Source organism: Rhinopithecus bieti, unplaced genomic scaffold, assembly GCF_001698545.2.
Source record: "Rhinopithecus bieti isolate Rb0 unplaced genomic scaffold, ASM169854v2 scaffold_10657, whole genome shotgun sequence".
NCBI classification, from domain to species: domain Eukaryota; kingdom Metazoa; phylum Chordata; class Mammalia; order Primates; family Cercopithecidae; genus Rhinopithecus; species Rhinopithecus bieti.
The window spans coordinates 332,149-349,534 of record NW_016806691.1 but is presented as its reverse complement, the minus strand read 5'-3'; the positions used below and the strand labels follow the sequence as shown (position 1 = coordinate 349,534).

Here is a 17,386-nt window from a genome sequence, read left to right as displayed (position 1 = left end):
AGCAGCAATGTACATACTAGTTTATCATTTTACTAATATGATTTTTTCACAAATTAAAGTATGAATATATTCACCCCTTTCTTACTATGACCCTAATTAGTGTTTGTAGCACAAGAATTTCTTTCTCTGGGCTTACATGGATACTACATTATTATCAGAAAACTGTTTAAAACTCTTCACTATCAGATTAGGATGGAGAGAGAGAGGGAGAGAGAGAGATGTGATTTTGTTTAATTTTACCTTTCTAGGACAATTTTTTTAAATTCTAAGTTTCTCTTAATTAGAAGAACTAATAGTGTCTTATCATTCTTGAAGCTAGAGTAAAAATTGATTACATAGACTTATCTCAATTCGGTTTTTTTTTAATCACTAAAACTCATGAAAGAATGTAAATCATGGAAATGTAACTTTTAAACATATGTAAAAGGAGTTTTAAAAGATAAAATATATTTTTCCACAGACAAATACCTACATCTGCTCTTATTAGAAATCTTACCCTTTCATCTAAGTATGGTTTGCTCTCACCCAGACATACTCTTGCCTGGCCAAGCACTACATCTTTTATCCTGGACAAGGCAAAATTATTCCATTACCAATCTTTGGAAAATATAATGTAATACAGCTCATGAGACTAGATATATGGAACTCTGAAATGAAGCAAATCCAGATGTCCAATATGTTGAAAATAACTGAGCTATCTTGTTGATTTGACTTCATCTAGAATAACTATACTGAGTTACCAAAAATAAAACAGGCCTTTATTTGCCACTTTTCTTTATCTTTTTTTTTTTAAGACAGGGTCTCACTCTGTCGACCAGGCTGGAGTGCAGTGGTGTGATCTCAGCTCACAGCGACCTTGACCTCCCAGGCTCAAGCAATCCTCCCACTTCAGCCTCCCAAGTAACTGAGACTGCAGGTGCACACCACCATACCCAGCTAATTTGTTTTTTTGTTGTTGGTTTTTTTTTGTTTTTTTTTTAAAGAGATAGGGTCTCACCATGTTACCCAGGCTGATCTCAAAACTCCTGGGCTCCGGTGATTCTCCAGCCTCAACCTCCCAAAGTGCCGAGAATACAGACGTGAGCCACCTGCCTGGCCTATTTGCCACTTTAAGACATACTCCCTGTATTGATCTTTACCTTGCCACATTTCACATCCTTTTAAATGTGTTCAGACTCATTTTATAGCACAGCATATGGTCTGTCTTGGCAAATATGCCATGTGTACTTGAAAATAATATATATTTGGATCTTGTTGGGTGGTATTTTCTATATTATTCAAATCTTCTGTGTCCATACAATTATCAGTGTAGTTGTTCTATCAATTAATGAAATATAGATGTTGAAGTTTTCTACTATGTATGTGCCAGGCATGGTGACTCACATCTAATCCCAGTGCTTTGGGAGGCCAACGCAGGAGGATCCCTTGAACTAAGTTTGAGACCAGCCTGGACAACATAGGCAGACCCTGTCTCTACAAAAAAACAGAAAAATTAGATGGGGCCAGGTGTGGCGGCTCACACCAGTAATCCCAGCACTTTGGGAGGCCTTGGTGGGAGAATCTCTTGAGCCCAGGAGTTTGAGACTAGCCTGGGCAACATAGGGAGACCCATCTCTAAAAATAATGGAAAAAAATTATCTGGGCCAGGTGCACTGGCTCATGCCTGTAATGCCAGCGCTTTGGGAGGCGTTGGTAGGAGGATCCCCTGAGCCCAGGAGTTTAAGCAACATAGGGAGACCTGTCTACAAATAATGAAAAAAAATTAGCTGGGCTGGGCAGTCTGGCTTACACCTGTAATCCCAGCACTTTGAGGCAGATAGATCACTTGATCCCAGGAGTTAGAGACTAGCCTGGGCAGCAGGCAAAACCCCATCTCTACAAAAAATTAGCCAGGCGTGGTGGTGCACACCTGAAGTCCCAGCTACCCAGGAGGCTGAGGTGGGAGGATCACCAGAACTGGAGAGGTTGAGGCTGCAGTGAGCCAAGATCTTGCCACTGCACTCCAGTTTGGGTGATGGAATGAGAGACCCTGTCTCAAGAAAAAAAGAAAAAAAATTAGTTGGGTGTGGTATCTTGCACCTGTGGTCCCAGACAAGTGGATCACCTGAGGTCAGGAGTTCAAAACCAGCCTGACCAACATGGTGAAACCCCATCTCTACCAAAAATACAAAAATTAGCTGGGTGTGGTGGTGGGTGCCTGAAACCCCAGCTACTCGGGAGGCTGAGGCAGGAGAATCACTTAAACCTGGGAGGCAGAGGTTGCAGTAAGCCGAGATCGCAGCATTGCACTCCAGCCCGGGCAACAGAGTGAGACTCCATCTCAAAATAAAATTAAATTTAAAATAAAGTAAAATTTCTAGCTATAATTGGGGATTTGTTCATTTCTCTGTTCTCCCTACGTTGCCCAGTCTCAAACTAGTCTCAAACTCCTGGGCTCAAGAGATTTGCTAGTCTCAAACTCCTGGGCTCAAGAGATTCTCCCACCAAGGCCTCCCAATGTGCTGGGATTACTGGTGTGAGCCGCCACACCTGGCCCCATCTAATTTTTCCATTTTTTGTAGAGACAGGGTCTGCCTATGTTGTCCAGGCTGGTCTCAAACTCAGTTCAAGAGATCAGTTTTTGCTTTATGTATTTTCACACTCTGTTATTGGGTGTATACACAATTAGAATTGGTCTGACTTCCTGAGAATTAGACCGTTTATCATTGTGAAATGTTCCTGTGAATCTCTGTTAATATTCCCTGTCCTTAAATCTACTTTGTCTAATATTAATTTAGCTACTTTATCTTTTTTATGGATTTTTTTAAATGGTTTTTCTTTTCCCGTCTCTTTACTCTTTCTTTTCTGGGTTCTTAATATTTAAAGTAGGTTTCTTACAGACAGCATATACTAATCCAGTCTAACAGTCTCTGCCTGAATTCATATGTTTGGTCCATTTGCAATTAATGTAGTTATCAATATGATTGGGTTTAAGTCTGCCCTCAAGCGGTTGTATCTAATTTTTTATTCCTTTTTCTTTTTTCTCTGCCTTCTTTTGGACTGAGGGGGGTTTTTTTTTGTTTTGTTTTTTTGTGGGTTTTTTTTTTTTTTTTTTTTTTTTGGTATTGAATTTATTTGCTTGTTTGTTCTACTTCTTTTTAAATTTTTAGTGGTATAGTTAGGTGTAGTGATGCATGCCTGTGGTCCCAGCTACTCGGGAGGCTGAGGTATAATCTCATGAACCCAGGCAGTCAAGACTCCAGTAAGCTGTGATCACACTACTGCCCTCCAGCCTGGGCAACAGGGTGGGACCCTTTCTCAAAAAAAAAAAATTAAAAAAATTTTGTGGTTGTCCTAAGGTTTGCAGTATGCCCCATTAACTTACCGGGTGAACAATGAAGTATTATTTTCTCATTTTGTATATAATGTAACAAACAACCTTATAATAATGTTCTTTATTTTCCTCCTCCCATAATTTATAATTTATGCTTTAGTTGTCATACATTTTACTTCTTATACATTTTACTTCCTCATATGTCATAAACCCACAGTACTGTTTTGAAATATATTTTTTTGAAATATATTTTCCCTAGGGCCCAGATTCACAGGTATTTTTTTCTTCAACACTTTAAAGAAGTAATTCTGATGTCTTTTGGTTTGCATAGTATTTCTGATGAAAAGTCTGACCTATTTTTCTCTGTAGATAATGTGTTATTTTTATCTCCTTTTTTTTTTTTTTTTTTTTTTTTTTTTTTTTTTTGTGAGACAGAGTGGCTCTGTCACCCAGGCTGGAGTGCAGTGGCACGATCTCGGCTCACTGCAAGCTCCACCTCCCGGGTTCACGCCATTCTCCTGCCTCAGCCTCCCGAGTAGCTGGGACTACAGGCGCCCGCCACCACGCCTGGCTAATTTTTTGTATTTTTAGTAGAGACGGGGTTTCACTGCGTTAGCCAGGATGCTCTCAATCTCCTGACCTCGTGATCAGCCCTCCTTGGCCTCCCAAAGTGCTGGGATTACATGCGTGAGCCACCGCGCCCGGCCTATCTCCTCTATTGTTTTTCAGACTTTTCCTCTTATCATTGAATTACAGCAATTTCATTATGATATGATTGTGATGATTTTTAGCAGTTTGATTATGTTTTATTTTCTTTTTTCGAGATGGCTTCTTGCTCTGTCGCCAGGCTGGAGTGCAGTGGCACCATCACGGCTCACTGCAATCTCCACCTCCCAGGTTCAAGCCATTCCCCTGCCTTAGCCTCCACACCCAGCTGATTTTTGTATTTTTAGTAGAGATGGGGTTTCACCATGTTGGCCAGGATGGTCTCGATCTCCTGACCTCATGATCTGCCCACCTTGGCCTCCCAAAGTGCTAGGATTACAGGTGTGAGCCACCATGCCCGGCCTATATGTTTTCTTTTCTTTTTTTTCTTTTTTTTATTTTACTTTTCTTTTTTTTTTTTTTTGTATTGGCGTCCAGTGATGAGATCTCAGCTCACTGTAACTTCTGCCTCCTGGGTTCAAGTGATTCTCCTGTCCCAGCCTCCCCAGTAGCTGGGATTATACGCACTTGCCACCACGCCCGGCTAATTTTTTGTATTTTTAGTAGAGATAGGTTTCACCATGTTGGCCAGGGTGGTCTCGAACTCCTGACCTCATGATCTTCCCACCTTGGCCTCCCAAAGTGCGGGGATTACAGGTGTGAGCCACTGCACCCAGCTTATATGTTTTATTTTCTTTGTGTCAATCGTGACTGGATTTGTTCAGTTTCTTAAGTCTATGGATTGATATTTTTCATCAAACCTGCATCTGTTTCTATTGAGCAATATTTCTTTTGGTTATAAGTTATATATTGCTGCCTCGCATGTCTAGTAATATTATATTGAGTGCTAGTAATTTTTAATTGAATGCTAGATATGTAGTGTTAAATTGTTGCTTGTGTGGATTTTGTTTTCCACTATAGAACACCGATGTATGGGCAGGGTGAAGGGGGCAATTAAGTTACCTGTGGATCAGCTTGATCTTTTTAAGACTTGTTTTAAACCCTGTTAGGGTTAGACTAGAGTAGCTTTCACCTTAGGACCAGAAGGAAAGGTCGTACCTACCCAGGCATGACCTTTCTGGGTTGAATGCTGAGTCTGTCTACTCTAGCTGGTTGATCACAGATGTTTCCCAGGCCTGTGTGAACTCTGGGAATTGGTCAGTTTACAAATCCCCAGTAATTGTTCTTTTCCCGGTGGTTTTTTGCCTGGCCTTGTGTTCTCACCTTAGCATACAGTGCAGCTTTGTGTGCCAGAGTCTGAAGGGGACCCCTGTGCAGATTTCTAGAGTTCTTTCTCTCTGTGTAGCTTTCTCTTTTCTGGTATACTGCCTCATAAATTCTGACTGCCTCAGCCTCCCTGAATCCTGAACTCGTGAACCCCAATCTCATTCTCAATTCAGCAAGAGCAACATGCTTTGTTTGGGCTCTTCCTCTTTTGACCATGGCATTTTTGGCAGGCGTGGAATGTGTCTACAGACAAGAAGCCAGAGTCAGTGTATGGTTTCTTCATTTTTATCCCTTCTCTTGGTAATCAGAGCCCTGTACTGCCTGTAGTACAATGTCTAAAAAGAATTGTCCCATATATTTTGTCCAGTTTTCTAATTGTTTGCTATGGAAATGAAAGTCTAGTATCCGTTACTTCATCCGGTCCTGAGGCAGAAAACCTTCAGCCATCGACCAAGATCCTTAACCCATGTTCCCTGAAGAGTTGGAACCTGCTGCTCAGTAAATGTATAAATTTTATATCCTGTGGCAGATTTTATCCAGTTAAGCTTTTCAGTTAATACTATAGCTGTTTGGGTCTTTACTTTCTTGTTTCTTTGTTTAGTATGGTTAAAAATGTGACACATATTTGCTATATTGTAGTGAGACTTGTAGTTTTTAGAAAATATACTTTAAAAGTAGTTTGAATTCTGTGTAACTTTTAAAACTTTTAATCAAAATTTTTTTTAGTTTTGTTTGGATTTTCATATAAACATATTTTTTCATTCAAATTGGTTATATTTAGAAACCATTAAGCTATAATGTTGAATAGAACTTGTGAGGTTTCCTATCACTTAATATAGTTTAAACTATGAACAAAGGACAAGAAACTGAGTTGTTAATGTTCATTTTGTCTGGGAACCACCACATCTGCCTCAAAGGCTGAGTAATCATGACTTATTAGTGTGGTTATGGAAAATATATGTCAGTTTAGTTGAGTGAATGAACAGACTTCTTTAGAAGAAAGAATTCTCAAATCGGAGACTTGAGAAAACATTCTCAAATCAGATTGTTGAAAATTTCCCTTTTCAGAATTACTAGAAATTAAAACTATGAAGAACTTTTATTTTATTGGATAATGTGTTTAATCTGTTAGGATACATTTTTTATATTTCTGGAATGCAAATATAGCTTTTTCTTTCCTATATATCCCAGAAATCTCATTATTTTAGCTCCCAGGGCAATTTTATTTTTTGTTCACTTGAAACTCATTTCTAACTTTAGTTGTAGACTGTACCTGTAGCCAAAGAGGACATTACCTGGGGACAGCATGGACAAACTCTTAAATTTTCTTCTTTTTCACTTATTAGCATTCATATGTCTCTTTTGTGTTTTCTAACAGTAAAGGTGGAAGTTACAGCTGATTTCTTTTATCTTTTTTAAATTACGTCCGACAGCTATAATTGTATGAGGAGAAATGTTTCACAAACTATGCAGTTATTTTGAATATCACAAACTTTGGAGTTTTTTTTGTAGTATCACAAAATAATTATTTTTTCCCCTAACTGTGAAATCTCTTGTGTGCACCTAGTGTTTAAAGAAACAATTGTAGATTTCATGGTTAATCATAAGTTTTCAAAAACCTAAGTAATCAAAGTATTCTTTTCAAAATCTTCTATACTTATTTTAACAGTTTAATATTTCTGCATTTCCAAGAATTAAAAGTCCCCCAAAAGAGGAACAAAGGCTAAAACTTCACATCGATTTTTTTTGATCCAGAAAAAAACTAATAATTAACTGATTCAGTGCCAAGGATTTCGTTTTTTAGGTATTATTTTAACAGAAAATGCCAATTCTATTTAGAGATAAATATCACATGTGTGAACGACTTTGTATTTTATATTAACATCAAACAAAATTTTATTATCTTGGTAGTAGAATATCTTAGTTTTATTTTTATCACTAGATTTTGTGTGCTTTGAACCACAGATTCTTCCATCATGTGATCTTAAAACACTTTCTTATACACAGAGCCGACTTACTTTTCTGTGGGACTGACTCATTTATGAAAAATCATTGGAGAAACCTTTAACAGAAATCTTCAGATTCAGAAATACTCGCACAATATAGTTACTAATAAAATCTCATGTGTATATATTTAAATAATTTTATTCTACAAGTAAAGTATTTCTCTTCATAATAGCTGATGGCTGCTAGTTACTGTATGCTAGAGGGCATCTATCAACCTATGCTTAAGGGACCCAGGAATGTATATTTTAACCAACTCCCTAGTATGCGGACCCCTCGTCTTGTGCTTTTAGGAACCATTGTGTAAAACTCATTGATACTGGTTTCACAGTTACATTTTTGCTTTATGATCTCACTAGGAAAGGTTACGTGAGGTGGTACATCACTAACTGTTTTTAAGTAAGGACATAAAGTGATATTCTCAAATTGTGCCTAGAAGAACAATGGCTCAGAAAGTTGTTTTTTTAATAAAAGGAATAATCTAACAAATGAGAAATATAGATACATAAAATAAAAGTCAAGCAAGGAATTAGATCAGTGGTTGCCGGGGACTAGGACTTGAGGGAGGGAATTGGCCACAGAGGAACACAAGATATTTTTTTTTAATAAGGCATGGGGCCTCGTTCCATCATCCAGACTGGAGTGCAGTGGCACAATCATAGCTCACTACAGCCTCCGACACCTGGGCTCAAGCAATCCTCCTGCCTCAGCTCCCGAGTAGCTGGAACTACAGGCACATGCCACAGTGCATAGCTAATTTTTTAAATGTTTGTAGAGATGAGGTCTTGCTTTGTAGCCCAGTCTGGTCTTGAACTCCTGGCTTCAAGCAGTCCTCCTGCCTCAGCCTCCCACAGTGGTGGGATTACAGGCATGAGCTGCCGTGCCTGGCCAAGGGATCATTTTTGCAGTGATGGAAATGTTCTGTATCTTGATTGGTGTAGTTATATGGCTGAATGTATTCGTCAAAGCTAATTGAAATGTAGACCTCAAATAAGTGACTTATTATGTGTAAATTTTACCTCAATAAATCTGATTTTTTTTTTTTAAGTCAACCAGGAAGAGATTCTGGGAAGGATTATTTTCTTCATGTTACTAACTGCGTCTTGAAATTATTTAGAATTATTTTGTTCTTTGAAAGCTAAGATTTTTATTATATGGTAATTAATATACTATTAAAATAACATGTATTGATAATTTTTTAGTAGTTCTCATCAGAAGTTTCTTGTATTTGTTTTATAGGGTCCACATATAGCCTCAGTTACATTAGCTGCTTATGAATGCAATTCAGTTAATTTTCCTGAACCACCCTATCCTGATCAGATTATTTGTCCAGATGAAGAGGGCACTGAAGGAACCATTTCTTTGTGGAGTATCATCTCAAAAGTTAGGATTGAAGCCTGCATGTGGGTAAGATATGCATTTTCATATTTGTTTAAAACTAACCTCACCATCTTGATAGTGTGTTGTACCTTACTGAAATGGAATCTAAACATATTCCTTGTCAGTGAATGATTCAGTAAGTGACCAGCTACCTACTTCTAAGGCAAAAGAAACCTTTTAGAGCATCTCCTCTTCATGAATGGCATTGGGAAAAAAGGCATGAACCATATGTATCACAAAGCAACTGAGGCCAAGTAGACTCCAGCAGGGAAAGGGAGTACAGATGATGGAACTACAGCTGAGCCTTGAACAACGTGTGGGTTAGGGTTGCCAACCCCCTGTGCAGTAGGAAATCCACATATAACTTTTAACTCCCCAAAAACTTAACTACTAATAGCTTCCTGTTGAACAGAAGCCTTAATGATAAATAGTAGATTAACACATATTTTGTATGTGTTAATATAGTATTATATACTATGTTACAAAGAAAATTATGAGGAAAAGGAAATATATTTATTATTAATTTAGTGGAAATGGATCATCATTTCCACTCCATTTGCATGTTGAAGAGATTGAGGAGGAGGAGGAGGGAAAGAAGGGGTTGGTCTTGCTGTCTTAGGGGTGGCAGAGGCAAAGGAGGTGGAGGAGGTAGATGGGGAGCCATGAGAGGCACACTGATTATAACTTGTACTGGCACAGTTCAAATCCATGTTGTTCAAGGGTCAACTGTATACTACATTATAAAATTTGTTCCAGTATTTCTATACCTGATAAACTCTTAGAATTTGTCTAAGAGTTATATAAAATATATATAAATATTAGATTGGTAATATATAGTTATATATAATTATTAGATTGGCAAATGTCATGTCTTACTCTTTTAATTTAAAATTTTATTTTTATTTGGCAAATACAAATTGTGTGTGTATATGTATGTATGCATTTATTTATTTATTTGTTTGTTTGTTTCTTGAGATAGGGTCTTGCTCTGTTGCCCAGGCTGGAGTGCAGTGGTGCCATCTCGGCTCATTGGAGCTTCAACCTCCTGGGCTCAAGTGATCCTCCCCATATGTCTTAGTTTTAGATTTAAAATACTGTGTTCTGGTTGGACCTGGTGGCCATCCCTGTAATCTCAGCACTTTGGGAGGCCAAGGCAGGCAGATCACTGCAGGCCAGGAGTTCGAGATCAGCCTGGTCAACATGGTGAAACTGAAACCCTGCCTCTACTAAAAATACACAAATTAGCCGGGCATGGTGGCGCATACCCATAATCTCAGCTACTCAGGATGCTGAGGCATGAGAATTGCTTGAACCCTGGAAGTAGGGGTTGCAGTGAGCCGAGACCCGCCACCACTCTCCAGCCTGGGCTACAGAGCGAGACTACATCTCAACAACAACAACAAGAAAATACTGTGTTCTTAGAGGACTCATTTCATTTTCTGAGTTGTTACAATGCTAACTAAAGTAAGGTCAGACATTTAATATAAACCAAGCCTTATTATAGTGAAGGTATCAGGCTGTATGGTCGTATATGGCAATTTTACTTTCAGTTGTTCCAGTTACTCTTTTTGTGGTTTGCTTAAGTTTATTTTACAAGATTCTTTGGACAGCATGTTAAGTGGCAGATGGATTCTAATCTACACAATTTTTTTTTTAATGCCTAAATTTTTTTTTTTTTTTTTTTTTTTTTTTCGAGATAGTCTTGCTCTGTCACCCAGGGCTGAAGTGCACTGTTGCCCAGGGCTGAAGTGCAGTAGCACCATCTCAGCTTACTGCAACCTCCACCTCCCAGGTTCAAGCGATTCTCCTGCCTCAGCCTCCCTAGTAGCTGGGATTACAGGCACCCACCACCACACTTGGCTGATTTTTTGTATTTTTAGTAGAAACAGGGTTTCTCCATGTTGGGCAGGCTAGTCTCGAACTCCTGACTTCAGGTGATCCGCCTGCCTCGGCCTGCCAAAGTGCTGGGATTACAGGCATGAGCCTCCTCACCCAGCCCTGTATGCCTAAATTTATTCAGGTATCCATAGGAATAATTCATTGGTTAAAGACTTCTGTTTCCATTTGAGTTTTTTTTAAAACTTACTTGGATTTGTTATGTTCCTGTAATTTTTTCCCACTAACAATTTCTTAGGAAATTAAAGATTATGGAACAAATCACTTACAAATCTTAACTCATTAAAATGAGCATGAATACCATACCCTCAGAAGAAGCAGTTTTGAAACACAGTTAAGTGTTAGCAATTATGTTTTGCTTTAAAAGAATTATAAAGGAAATACCATAATGTTGAATTTGTTGAATACGAAAGACAGGAAAAATTGTCATGTTTCCTGTTGCTCTTTTATAAACACTGGTAACAAATTTATTATCCTATTTGCATATGCTTTATAAATTTGATGACATTAGTCTTTTGATGAAAAAAATGTTAGAATAACAAGATACTTAGAACATGCTAGAAAAGGGACTTTGTATGTAAATTTGTCTTTTTTTCTTAATATTATACTTTTATTCTTTCAAAAATTATTTACATTGCTGGATTAACCTTAAGGCCAACAAATGAAAACCACAGTCTCAGCTGGCCGTGATAACTGCCTCCTCCAAATTTCCATAGTATATATTGTCTGTATATACTACAATACAGACCTGTATTAGGCCTGGCTTTATACATGCTTTAAATTAATTTGGCTGGTATGGTGGCTTTCTTCTCCAAATAATATTTAGGATCCTAAAAAATATTAAATATACTTTAAATATATTAGCATCACAGTAATCAGCATCAAGTTTTGCACATAGGGCTGGGCACAGTGGCTCACTCCTATAATCCCAGCACTATGGGCGATCGAGGTAGGTGGATCACTTGAGGTCAGGGGTTTGAGACCAGCTTGGCCAACATGGTGAAACCCCATCTCTACTAAAAATACAAAAAATTAGCTGGGCATGGTGGCTCACACCCGTATTCTCAGCGACTTGGGAGGCTGAGGTAGGAGAATCACTTGAACCCGGGAGACAGAGATTGCAGTGAGCCAGGATTGCACCTCTGCACTTCAGCCTGTGCAACAGAGCGAGACTCCATCTCAAAAAAAAAAAAAAAAATTAATTTTTTTGAAAAAGTTTTGCATGTAGTATAGGAATGTCAATAAATACTGATTAATAGGTCAAATGTTTGCTCTTCCTTCCTTCTTTGTAACTGTCTAGTTATATTAAAAATACAGCACACACTAAGTTATGTTTAAATTTGTTAATATTTTTCTCAACATTTACAAGGACAGTCTTCAACAAATGGTGCTGTGGGCTGTGTGTAGTGGCTCACGCCTGTAATCCCAGCACTTTGGGAGGCCAAAGCAGGTAGATCACCTGAGGTCATGAGTTCAAGACCAGCCAGACCAACATGGGGTGCTACTCAGGAGGCTAAGGCAGTAGAATCACTTGAACCCGGGTGGCAGAGGTTGCAGTGAGCTGAGATTGTGCCACTGCACTTCAGCCTGGGCAACAGGGTGAGACTCTGTCTCCAAAACAATATTAATTAATTAATTAATTAAAATAAAAACTTTTTTTTTTTTTTTAAGGCAGAGTTTCGCTCTTGTTGCCCAGGCTGGAGTGCAATGGCACAATCTCACTCACTGCAGCCTCCGCCTCCCGGGTTCAAGTGCTTCTGCCTCAGCCTCCTGAGTAGCTGGGATTACAGGCATGCGCCACCATGCCTGGCTAATTTTTTTGTATTTTTGGTAGAGACAAGGTTTCTCGATGAAAAAGATCGATTTTTTTAAAATTCCTGCTCTCCAGATTTTTATCATTAAACTTACATTTCTTAATATAAAAGCACCATGCTGCAGATTTGCTTGTGCGTCCACTTGACAAAATGTTTTTTCCCCACCTCACCCAACAAAACTTTTAAAAGTACAAATTCAGAATTTTGTCTTCCCTAAAATCTTTGAATAAAATTAGCACTCCAAGAAGATGTTGTGTTACCAGTTGGTTTGCATATTTTGTGCGTATTAAATTCTTCTCTAGTTCAATAAGGATTGAAGGGTAATAAATTTGTATGTAGTAGATGGTTTGGAGGAGAGCTTTCTGAATTATTGGTTGACTATACATACCACTTATTTTGCAATAAGGAAGCCAGTCATTCTCTCTCCTTAATTAAACTTAGGCTGACAGTTTTTAGTGTTCCAACAATTTATGTTTTGTTTTGCAGATAAACAAATGTAAAGAATTTTGTATTTGTGTCTTATACAAATATATATTTGAATTTTGTAGAGAATCATAAAATTGTTTTGTAAGGATTATGAAATGATGAGACTTCAGTATCTAATTTGAGATAAATAAATGTCTGTATCTAGGATATAATGTGTTTTGGGACACCTGCCTGGATGACTAAATTCCCTTGTATTTATTTGCTTAATTAGAGAGTACTGACTAGTACTGACTCATGATTCCCATTGTTTCTTGCTAATACGGGAAAACACGAGGAGAATTAAACTAAAATATAACAGTAAATATAGTCAACTACGTGTAAGACAGTATACCGCTCTTGATTTCATTTTAGTCCATTATGTCATCTGGGATCAGCTTCAAGATAATTGAGAAGAGAATGAGAAAGGGTATAGATAGAACAATATAAACTATTAGTTAATATTAGCTGAAGTTGAGTGACAGTATATTAAATTCATTTTATAATTCTCTGCACCTTTGGAAAATCTCCCATAGAAAAAAGTAGGACAGGCCGGGCGCGGTGGCTCAAGCCTGTAATCCCAGCACTTTGGGAGGCCGAGACGGGCGGATCACGAGGTCAGGAGATCGAGACCATCCTGGCTAACACGGTGAAACCCCGTCTCTACTAAAAAAAAAAATACAAAACTAGCCGGGCGAGGTGGCGGGCGCCTGTAGNAGACTCTGCCTCAAAAAAAAAAAAAAAGAAAGGAAAAAAAGAAAAAGTAGGACAGAAAGTGTAACATTTTATTCAAAACATGAACTTCTCCTAAGTTCAAATGTTAAGTCAAATGTTTAACAGTTCTGAAAGCAATCATGTGATTCAAACTCATGACAAATTTCCTTAAAGTTAAGAAGGAAGTAACTTTTCCTTGTCACTAATTTAGTTACCCTGAGATATAGTTTATATCAGAAAAAGATAAATACTTGATCTTTATTATACCAATTTTTAAAATAATAAGTTGGTTCTCTAGCATCCTCCAAAGTTGGCCAACATTACCGATTTTTGTGTGTGTGTGTGTGTGTGTGTTTTTGAGACAGAGTCTCACTCTGTCACCCAGGCTAAAGTGTAGTAGCTTGATCACAGCTCACGGCAGCCTGGACCTCCTGGGCCCAGGTGATCCTCCCACCTCAGCCTCCCAAGTAGCTGGGACCACAAGTGCATAATTTTTTGTAGAGACAGTCTCATTATGTTGCCCAGGCTGGTCTTGAACTCATGTACATAAGCAATACACCTACCTCAGCCTCCCAAAGTTCTGGGATTATAGGTGTGAGCCATGACGTCTGACCAGCTTTTCTTGTTTAGCAATATATATGATTTGGTTTTTGCCTATATCCATGTATATGTGTCTCTCCTGCCTTCGCTCTCTGTTTTTTGACTAAATATAGGCTTAATCTTTTGGCAGTTAAGTATTCTTTTTCTCTTTTGTTGGAGATAGAGTCTTGCTTTGTCACCCATAAGCTTGCTGCAACCTCTGCCTCCTGGGTTCAAGCAATTCTCATGCCTCAGACTCCCAGGTAGCTGGGACTACAGGTGTGCACCACCACGCCCAGCTAATTTTTTGTATTTTAGTAGAGACGGGGTTTCGCCATGTTGCCCAGACTGTTCTCAAACTCCTGAGCTCAGGCAATCCACCCGCCTCGTCCTCCCAAAGTGCTGGGATTCCAGGCGTGAGGCACTGCGCCTGGACTCTTTTTCAAAATTCTTGTTTCAAGTGTGGATAATGTAGTTACACATGGAAATTGTTGGTTCCACCCATTGTGAATACAAAATGTTTGAATTTGATTTGGTCCCTTGGGAATTCTTTTTGAGGCATTTGGAGGCAGAACCATAAGACAGAGCAAACTGAAATGCTTAACATTGCTTTTTAAGAACTAGCAAAGCTTTTTCATTCACTGTGTATGGCTCAAAGTTGAGAATTTCCCTAGAGACTATGTGCCTGTTGCATGATTAACTATCCTGTGTTTAAGCCATTTAAGTCCAAACCAAGTTACTAGTTCATAAACCTTTGTTTTCCTTATCTTTAATGTCACAGTGGGTCACGGTGGCTCACACCTGTGATCCTAGCACTTTGAGAGGCAAGGTGGGAGGATTACTTGAGCCCAGGAATTCAAGACCAGCCTGGGCAACATAGTGAGACCTCATCTCTTTTTAAAAAAAAAAAAAAAAGCAGAAAACAGAAATCCTGGTTGGGCACACTGGCTCACACCTATAATCCCAGCACTTTGGGAAACCAAGGCGGGAGGATCACTTGAGCCCAAGAGTTCGAGACCAGCCCTGGCAGCATAGCAGGACCTCGTCTCTACAAAAAAGAAAATGTTTTGAGACAGAGTCTTGCTCTCTTACCCAGGCTGGCACGATCTTGGCTCACTGCAACCTCCACCTCCCAGATTCAAGCATTCTTCTGCCTCAACCCCAAAATTTTTTTTAAAACTAGCTGAGCGGCCGAGTGCGGTGGCTCACACCTGTAATCCCAGCACTTTAGGAAGCTGAGGCTGAGGCGGGTGGATCATGATGTCAGGAGTTCAAGACCAGCCTGACCAAGATGGTAAAACCCTGTCTCTTCTAAAACTACAAAATTAGGCGGGTGCAGTGGCAGGCACCTGTAATCCCAGCTACTCAGGAGGCTGAGGCAGGAGAATCGCTTGAACCCAAGTGGCAGAGGTTGGAGTGAGCCAAGATAGCACCACTGCACTCCAGCCTGGGTGACAGAGTGACACTCTGTCTCTAAAAAAAAAACTAGCTAAGCATGGTAGCATATGCATATAGTTCCAGCTATTCAGGGGGCTGAGGTGGGATCACTTGAGCTTGAGCCTGGGTGGTTGAGGCTGCGGTGAGCTATGATCGTGCAACTGCACTTTAGCCTGGTGACAGAGAGAGACACTATCTCTAAAGAAAAGTAAAAAGTTGGACCGGGCGCGGTGGCTCACGCCTGTAATCCCAGCACTTTGGGAGGCCGAGGAGGGCGGATCACGAGGTCAAGAGATCAAGACCATCCTGGCTAAAATGGTGAAACCTCGTCTCTACTAAAAATACAAAAAATTAGTCAGACTAGGTGGCGGGCGCCCGTAGTCCCAGCTACTTGGGAGGCTGAGGCAGGAGAATGGCGTGAACCTGGGGGGCGGAGCCTGCAGTGAGCCGAGATCACGCCACTGCACTCCAGCCTGGGTAACAGGACAAACAGACATTATATCTCATGATAGAAATACACACACACAAAAAAGGAAAAAGTCCACCAAGTGAGTGGAATATGAGTCAATGTCATGAGGAAATAAACATTTTTCCTATAGTGAAAACTTATTTGCTGGGTGCGGTGGCTCACACCTGTAATCCCAGCACTTTGGAAGGCCAAGGTGGGTGGATCACCTAAAGTCAGGAGTTCAAGACCAGCCTGGCCAACATAGTGAAACCCCGACTCTACTGAAAATACAAGAATTAGCCGGGCATGGTGGCACACACCTGTAGTCCCAGCTACTGGGGAGACTGAGGCAGGAGAATTGCCAAGATTGTGCCACTGCACTCAAGCCTTCGTGACAGAGTGAGATGCCATCTCAAAAAAAAAAAGAAAAGAAAAGAAAAAAAGAAAACTTATTCATCCTAATGTTTAGTTTTCAAAGGGCTTCCTGACCACAATTTGTTAAAAGTTTTAACTCAACAGAAGAAACGCTGTATTTAAATTAAAGCAACTTCTGAAGTTCCAGAAGATTTCCTAGAGAGTTTTTATCTATACTGTTGAATTTTTTTTTTTTTTTTTGAGACGGAGTCTTGCTCTGTCGCCCAGGCTGGAGTGCAGTGGCCGGATCTCAGCTCACTGCAAGCTCCCCGCCTCCCGGGTTTACACCATTCTCCTGCCTCAGCCTCCTGAGTAGCTGGGACTACAGGCGCCCACCACCTCGCCTGGCTAGTTTTTTGTATTTTTTAGTAGAGACGGGGTTTCACCCTGTTAGCCAGGGTGGTCTCGATCTCCTGACCTCATGATCCGCCTGTCTCAGCCTCCCAAAGTGCTGGGATTACAGGCTTGAGCCACCACGCCCGGCTTTTTTTTTTTTTTTGAGATAGAGTCTTGCTCTGTTGCCAGGCTGGAGTGTAGTGGTGCAATCTCAGCTCACTGCAACCTCCGCCTCTCAAGTTCAAGCGATTCTCCTGCCTCAGCCTCCAAAGTAGCTGGGACTACAAGTGCGCGCCACCACACTCAACTGATTTTTGTATTTTTAGTAGAGATGGGGTTTCACCATATTGGCCAGGATGGTCTCGATCTCTTGACCTCGGGATCCGCCACCTCGGCCTCCCAAAGTGCTGGGATTACAGGCATGAGCCACCGTGACCGGCCACCGGTGAATTCTTATTATCAGATCATTTAGATATCAGAAAGGGGGGGGCACAAATGATTAACAGAGTCTAGGTAGAGATTCTAGAGAACTAAAATTTACTTAATGTCTACAATGCGCCAGGTGTTGTCTCAAGTTTTTTTTCTTTTTTTCCCCATAGACAGGAATCTCACAATGTTGCCCAGGCTGGTCTCAAACTCCTGGGCTCAGGTGATCTT

General features: G+C 39.9%; 1 protein-coding gene across 2 annotated transcripts in view; it reads left to right on the top strand.

Annotated features, from left to right (window-relative positions):
• The window catches only part of VMP1 (vacuole membrane protein 1), a 143,338-nt gene that overhangs the window by 50,986 nt on the left and 74,966 nt on the right, over positions 1 to 17,386 (top strand). Inside the window, exons 1-2 of one of the 2 annotated variants that reach the window (XM_017877424.1) lie at positions 5,730 to 5,749; positions 8,489 to 8,656. In XM_017877424.1, coding sequence (XP_017732913.1) covers positions 8,651 to 8,656 — 6 coding nt within the window. In that variant the 5' untranslated portion in view covers positions 5,730 to 5,749; positions 8,489 to 8,650. Of the gene's footprint in view, positions 1 to 5,729; positions 5,750 to 8,488; positions 8,657 to 17,386 lie in introns of those variants that run through there. The other variant, XM_017877423.1, reaches the window with a different exon arrangement.